This window comes from Rhizopus delemar, genomic scaffold, assembly GCF_000149305.1.
Source record: "Rhizopus delemar RA 99-880 supercont3.59 genomic scaffold, whole genome shotgun sequence".
NCBI classification, from domain to species: domain Eukaryota; kingdom Fungi; phylum Mucoromycota; class Mucoromycetes; order Mucorales; family Rhizopodaceae; genus Rhizopus; species Rhizopus delemar.
Window position 1 is genome coordinate 1 of NW_027137885.1, and position 7,756 is coordinate 7,756.

The window sequence follows — 7,756 nt, forward strand, 5'->3', positions numbered from 1 at the left end:
GAGAAGCTTCCTCTCAAGTCAGAACAGCCCGCAGGTAGTTTATTCGTTTTTTTTAGAGTATTCCCATTTAACAGCTATCTATAGGTGTGTATTTGTTTTCCTCGCATTTACCAGGGGCTTGTTTTGACCGAAGGTGTTAGCCCTTCATATCATGTACCAGATCACTATCGTGTGCAGTTTGTTGATCTTGTTCTCCTTCCAGCCTTGGATATTGCTTTTGATACATCAGTAGTACCTGTGCCTTTGGATTATGAGTCTGCTGCTCATTTTGGTTTGGGAAAAGGTATCCACATTAGTATGCAAGAGTTTACTAGATTGGAAACAGCGATGAGGGACATTCTCTTGCATAATTCACGCCTGAATAGCGTTTTTGGTGACTTCTTCTTTGTAACCTGGGGTATGGGCATGAAATCTCGGTTTTCTGAGGAAGAGACATTTATGGATGCCTTGACTTCCCAAGGGTTTATTTGGGATCGTGTTGATGTTACAAATTTTTATTTGGACTTGGGCGTCAATTTTGGCTGCCCTCAGCGTGGTTTGACCGGCATGTGGTCGACTGGTAATAGTACGAACTTTCGTGCTATTATCGACAACTTCCTGGCTGTTGAAGAAAAGTTTTTATCGAGCAAGTATCGGCACGATCCTTTTTGCGATCACCTTGGGATTGGTGGCTTTAAGTACGCAAACCCTAAATCTGATTTTATAAGGGTCACTGCGTACTCCCATTCAAAGGAACCATTTTACCGCAGATCAGCATTTGGTGAGAGACATGGACAAGACTTCCAGCCAGACGAAGTATTCAAAACTTCAGAAATCTTCATGAAGCACGTAGTAAGTGAAGATTCTACAACGTACATCAGGCTTTAGCTTATAATGATATATAGAACAGGAAGAAGCATTGTCTATCTTTGATGACATCTAAGTCATATGGGGTACGGCTTGAAGTGCGTTTCAAAGCAAGTAGCTGGGATACGCTCTATAATCGAACTATGGAGCTAGCCAAGTATGTTTTTAACATTGTATGTGTAAATATGCCAATGCTATTAGTTTAGGAACTCTCTTCCAGGACATATAAATTGGTACAAGTCCAAAGCTCTTTGGTGCTATGTCGAAAAGCGTCTGGATGCTTTAGTTGCCTTAGCAAAGAATATGAATAGCCAGAAAAATTGTCGCTATACAGCACGACAGCTAACAGGTGTAGCGCTCATTGCATTCATGCTTTCTTCCTTAGTTCACCGGCCTTCTGATCGTAGCTGGTGGAAGCCATTTTCTGATCAATTAAAATCGCATCGGTGCCGCAAATCGATGGCTTTGTTTGTACCCGGTCTGTTTCAATTATCTGAGGATGGTTCCCAGTGGTCATGTGCTATTAGTATGAAGCAATATCTCCATGGTGTATTCCATGAAGGTATAATTCAAAAGATACTGCATGATCATGACTACGTAGCCGAGTTGCCTGAGTGGCATTATAAATTGCCGATACTCCTAGAAAAAAATATCGCAGTCAACAACTTGAACCTCGACCTTGGTCTTTATGATCAATACATAGACCTAGTTAACAAAGTGAATTATCATTGGGACCATGCTGTGCTCTACGTAGGCTGCTATGGCTTGACTGATGCTTTGGTAGAGCCTTTTGTGAACTTGCTTATGCATGAAGTTCTATCAAAGTTCTCAAAATGGGACAAATACTGCAAAAATAAAGAATCCTACCAAAAACTTATGGCATATGGTTCAAACTTTTTTCGCGACAAGGAGTACCTGAAGGATATTTTGAAGGTATCATCTTAAACATTTGATTACTTTTTTAGCTAAATCTTTGAAAGGATGGTCATTATACCTTAGCAAAAACCCCTCATGTAAGAAGACAAATAGAGGACCTACTCCTTCCTGGCTATTGTCAAGTATTAGAAAATCCTGAGTCCGTTGCTTTTCAACACGCATCAAGCCCATGGAAATTGTTACAGGCTCGGGCATGCTATATTACGCTATGCATAAACAATCCACATTTAAAATCAGACCTCATCAGACTTCGTCAAGCAATGCTCAACCATATATATGACAAGTTTATGTTTATCCCAAGAATTGCAAAGGACAGAATCTGGACTGTAAGCAAAGGTCTACTCTTTTATGAAATTTAATGTCCTTTATGTATATTATGTATCCTATGTCTTTTTATGCTTTTTTATTTTTTTATGTTCAGTATGCAATAAATATCCATCAATATGTATTATTCCTTCTTTTAAATTCTTCATTGTCCCTTTGATTTATAGCGATTTTTTGATCTAACGAAACATCTTGCTAGTCACTGTGTAGCTGGCATCGTGTATTAAGCGAAGAACGTTGTTATTGTTTGTAGTTAAAACTGTTATTTGCTTGAAGAGCCATTGGATGTAAGTGCATTCTACTATGCCATTTAATTATAATGTGCTCTCATGAATTGGAAAAGACAAAAATGAACTATTATAAAGCGACCAATTGTATCAAAAATATAGTGAACTGTGCTATCCCACGTTATGTAAGATTGTAAGTATCTAACTTTTGACATTGCAATACGTTTCTGGTCTGGGAGAAGCTGTTGTAATCGCGGTTGTGTCTATACAACGCTGTCAATAGTAGGTGAAAGAATATGAGCAACTTTTTTCTAGTAAGTACATTTTCCACTGTATCAAAAAGTCCATATCACCTGTCGATTTGAGACTTTCGCGACATATCTCTAAGGCTGCATATCCCGCTATAGTAAAGATTCATGTGTTAACTCTGAGAACTGAGGAGGGGACAAGGATGCAAATTTAAAAATTTGGCCTTGACTTGCATAAATTATGACTGGCGACTATGCGCTTACATTTAAACCACCAAAGGATATCATGGAAGGCAACATAATATACTTGTCTAAGACTGTGAGCATCTTCCGTTACATATATAAGCCAGTGCAACTTCAGAAGTCCTTTTCCTTTTTGATTGTTTAATTTTTCATTTTGTTCTTTTTCGATATGTCAAAATCTATATCAATGGATAAACAATTCAACATAAAAGCTGCACTACTAGACAGTCGAAGCTATATGATATTGCACATGAGCATCGTGTGCATTTCAGTAAACTTAAAGGATATACGTGACAGCTTTTTTCAAAAAAAGTCATATCTGTAGAGTAGTAAACATAGTTTTGACGTTGGTGCTGTAAAGGAGTATACTAAGTTATACGTCAATACCAGCCATCTTACTCTATCTTATAATGAAGAACAGTAGTCAAAGATTAAGCTAGGATTGACAAAGCTACGTGTTTCCAAGTATAGAGTGATATGATCAGTGTTTGTCATCTTAAAGAGACTAGCCAATTGTTAACTCTAAAAGTAAGTAGTCGAAAGATAGCTGACTGGTTATTATCTCTACTGTTTAACTTCAGATGTATATATTAGATCATTGACGAGCTTTAGCTTAACCATTTATTCTTCAGCATGACATCGCTATCGAGTCTATATCTTCTATATGAATACTTACAAAGTACACAAGCAGATGCGACCTTTTATTTACAAATTGTGGTGCTTTCGTAGTATAAAGAGTTCTAAAACAAAGAAGAATGGCTAATGTTTTATATGGCTGGTATTTCTTTTTTATTTAAGCTTTTTATGCCATTTTCGGATTAAAACATGGACAGCCACTTTTACATTAAAAATGTGCTATATTTTATACTATATAAAAGCCATCACTTCTTGTAGACAATGACAATGAACTTAAGCAACTGTGAGTACTAAATTTCAGCAGTAGGTAGAAATTTGTAATCACTCCAATATGTTAAGTTTGAGTACATAGGATTTAACACCGAGCCCAACTTGTTCTTATACCAATTCATCTTGCTCACTTCTACTGTCTTTTGACATATTATTAAGACACAGTGCTGTTGCTTTGGATTGTAGATTTACAAATAAGTTTAGATGATGATAGGTCTTCCTAGTCTATAACTAATTTTGACAACGAAGTTTGGCTTTGGCGACAGCAACTTACTCTTAAAATCAGCCTATACTGTTTTTTATTCATGCCTAAAATGCTTCAATCATAGCTAACTCTTATCGCCTTAACTTTCTAATCAGCCCAGATTACTCCTTATCACCTTAAAATCGATCTTTGATAAAAATATTAATCTCTTAGAATCAATGCTCTGCTCATGATCCTTTACGTACGACATTTTTTGGTGGTAAAGGCACGTACCCATCAATGTTCCCTGGTATGTCATGAAGATAATAACTAACATGTTTATATTATATTAACACTATTTCCCAATCTTTGGATAACATGTTTTAAGCCTTTAATTGAACTACTGATCAGGTTCTAACAATTCAACATATGCAAGCAAACTCGATTACTTTTATTAAGCTTACACATGCAGTATTTAGCATTGTAGCAATTATTTCCTTTTAGCTTTTAAGTTCATGTAGCATTATGCAGCTAATAATGTACAAAGATGCATATACTTAGACAAGTACACATCTTTCCCTAGCCAAGAAGGCTAGACAAAACCCTTGATACAAAAGACTGTCGTTTTCTACTGCTTATCAGGCAATCCTCAAGGTAAAATTAATTCACCAAAGGACATTACGTTGTGTTCTGCTTCAGGCGCTTGATCATTGCACCTTCAATCTTTTTATAGTAAGGAATACAGATCCCTATCTTCTAAACTAACATCAATTCTGGCTATGTAGCTAATTGATACTATTAAAGCGGCCTAAGCTAAAGCATAGTGATGTATTTGGGTCTAGAATAACATAGAATACTTGGCATTTTCATATCCCACTCCCAATAAAATACCGCCTAGACCGCATCCTGCCTGTCTTCCTTTTTATGAGAAAAAAGGTGAAACTGCAATTAATCCTTAAATTTAATGCAAAGGAAACATTTTTTTCAACGGCACTTTTGTCAAGCTCATAAATTTAAGCTTCGGGATGATTTAAATCTATTTTAGCCCCTTATATGAACCAATAAGACATTACCGGATATTGATTATTTATTTTTTAGTAAAGTCATCGGTCCATAGAGAAATCCACAAAACTGCATTTATCTCTACGTCTATGCATGTGAAATGCATAAAGCTTACACCAAACGATAGAGAAAAAAATTAGCTTATTGGCAGTATGCTTTTTGCAAAAAAGAAAAAAAATTTCGCAAAGTTATTTAAATTCTTGCTCAATTTTTTATTTTCTGATATTAAACTTTTTTAATTTCAGAAAAGCTCCACTAGCCTTTAGCAGAAAAGCTGCTGTCAAGATATTAAGCTTACTATTCGTCACTTACGCTGGTTTTGAAACATTCACGTAAAAGTTTATAAAGCTCCCTATAAATTAATGTAACATGAAAGGTGTTTTGTTAATTAACATAGAAGAAATCGGTGCCTAAACAAAGGAAGGCAACAAAATAATTTCTTTTTCTTGCTCTCTATTTTTGTTTTATGAAATGACTAAACGCCAAAGGCACAAAAAGTAAAAAGGAAAGCTCAAGCACTGGTCAAATGTAAGTTCATAATAACAAAAATAATAACGAAGTCTAATGTCGATTCCTTTTTTTTTTTCTTTTACATTAGGAATTCCTAGTGAAACACATTTGAATGACAAGCGTGAACCTCATGCGCAAAGTTATTCTTTCAGGCATGATGAAATTATAGTAATATTAAGCTTATATTGCTAAAAAGGCCTTTTTGGTAAAGAAAGTTGTCATTGCTAACATCTCTAATGGCTAAAGACTAATGGCTAATGGCTCATGACTAATGGTTAATAGCTATCTACATCCATGTACAAACACAAGGTAAGCAATTGACTAGCATAAGCTTAAGAATATATGTTATTTTATATTATCCGTCATAAAAAATAATAAAACGATCTGTTTACATGAAAACAAAAAGGTTTTGTATGAATTTGTTAATTATAGCAGTCTTGTAGCATACTGTTAACAGAGATATTTGTTGTATAATGACAGAAGTATTCAAGAATAAGATAAAAACAGAGATAAAAAAAAGTTTCAATATGTTTGAGACTTATCCTTATTTCAACTCAATATGTAGAGATTATTGCAATCGAAGTCAAGTATTTTTATTATATAGTGCAAGTGGCTTGATATCTTTTGTTGTGAGTGTACTTTTAGCATTCAGGTAATTTAGCAAGAAGTACTTATAATTTTCGTCATCATTTACGAGTATGATAACTTTTCATTTGTTCTTCTGTATGTCTATCATAGATTATCTTTCTTTTCTGGAAAATCTTCACTTATTTGAATTGTTGTATGTTAGGAAAAATTATATAAAAAAAAAGGGTAGAAACAAAGATCAGGAAACGGTTTGTGTACTTTTTGAGACTGATCTTTATTTCAGTTTAAGTTTAAGTAAAAATTATTCTAATTGAAGGCAGGTATTTATATCTTATTGAGTGAGTGGCTTGATATCTTCTATTGTGATCGTTCTTCTAATCTTCAGGTACATTAGCAAGTGTCATCTCTAATTATGATTATGAAAACTTTTCATTTGTTCTTTTGTATGTCTGTCATAGATTATCTTTTTATTCTGGGAGTTCCTCACTGATTTGAATAACGTTATTTTACGCGTTATTTCAATTATGTGAAAGATTAGCAACATTCCTGACATCGGATTGGATTTTTGACAATATAAAAAGATCTTGTTATTTTAGTTGATACTTCTTTTTATTAAAGAGCAACCATGAACACAATACATATTTTAAAAAAGTATGTTTAATCGGAATTGGTTATATGATCTTATTTAAATAAACTTTTATATTATTTTATTTTATTTTAACTACGATGTTATATTAGGGCTTAAATTTATTCCCATAATCCGAGTAATCAGAAACATTCCTCGCGTTGGATTGGAGTTCTGACAACAGGAAAAGATCTTGTTATGTTTGCCAGCATTTCTTACGAAACATCCATAATTAATACAATAAAAGTTCTTTTGGAATATGTTTACAAGAAACTAGTTGTATGGTCTTATTTAGGTAAGCTTTTATTTTATTTTCATAATAATCGTGTATAAAAAATTTTATATGTCAATGTCAACTACAATCAGCTACTGTTTTTCATTAGGCAAATCCAGCAGAGGTTGTTCATACCTCCTCACCTCATATACATAATGACCAAATGTCTTAACCTGGCAGCTATGACTAACAAAACTGAAATTTTTATACAATGCATGCATAATGTTCGAATTATGGATTTTGCTTTACAAATCCATATATATCAGACGACATTCTGTTTTTTTTTTTGACCAACACAGCAATTACTAAAGTCAATATAGGGAAACTTCGCACGTTATACGCAATCACATAAAGAGCTTTGAACAGATTGCATTTTGTCTTTCCTCACACGAAGACCAGAGAAGAACATTGAATATTGTCTCTTGTTACAATCAAACGAAGCTTTTAAATCGTAACATGCTCCAAATAAATTTTTTGGCTGAAAATATTCTGCATCTTCATCTTTACATTACTATTTCTTAGCCGACTTTATTTTTTATTTAACCTACTGGCAACATTGCATTCAACTCAGCCATTAGGCAAGGGTTCGAATCCGACAGTGGACAAAGTTGCAACATATCTATACGACCTTTATCCTGATTGATATGAAATGGGGTGCGATTAGTGTTTCTACCACAACACTGAAAATAAGCGGGCAACCACAGGAATATGCCGTTTAACCACTGCCATAACCACGACCACAGTCACAACCATGGTCACGACCGTGGTTCGTCCACTACCATA

General features: G+C 34.4%; 3 protein-coding genes across 3 annotated transcripts; 2 read left to right on the forward strand and 1 right to left on the reverse strand.

Annotated features, from left to right (window-relative positions):
- Nucleotides 1-84: 84 nt before the first annotated feature.
- RO3G_17411 (uncharacterized protein) lies at nt 85-1,791 on the forward strand (the record flags this gene model as incomplete). Its single annotated transcript, XM_067671994.1, has 3 exons — nt 85-831; nt 885-1,003; nt 1,053-1,791. Coding segments are annotated over 3 exons (1,605 nt in total), but the record flags the coding sequence as incomplete, so codon positions are not given.
- Nucleotides 1,792-5,345: 3,554 nt separating this feature from the next.
- RO3G_17412 (uncharacterized protein) lies at nt 5,346-5,730 on the forward strand (the record flags this gene model as incomplete). The annotated part of the gene is made up of 4 exons (XM_067671995.1): nt 5,346-5,359; nt 5,475-5,504; nt 5,585-5,654; nt 5,683-5,730. 4 exons carry the CDS (start codon nt 5,346-5,348, stop codon nt 5,728-5,730), a joined length of 162 nt encoding a protein of 53 aa, XP_067528096.1.
- A 1,577-nt stretch (nt 5,731-7,307) lies between these two features.
- Nucleotides 7,308-7,548, reverse strand: RO3G_17413 (uncharacterized protein; the record flags this gene model as incomplete). Its single annotated transcript, XM_067671996.1, has 2 exons — nt 7,308-7,474; nt 7,518-7,548. The coding sequence occupies 2 exons, from the start codon at nt 7,546-7,548 to the stop codon at nt 7,308-7,310; spliced, it is 198 nt and encodes a 65-aa protein (XP_067528097.1).
- Nucleotides 7,549-7,756: the final 208 nt, after the last annotated feature.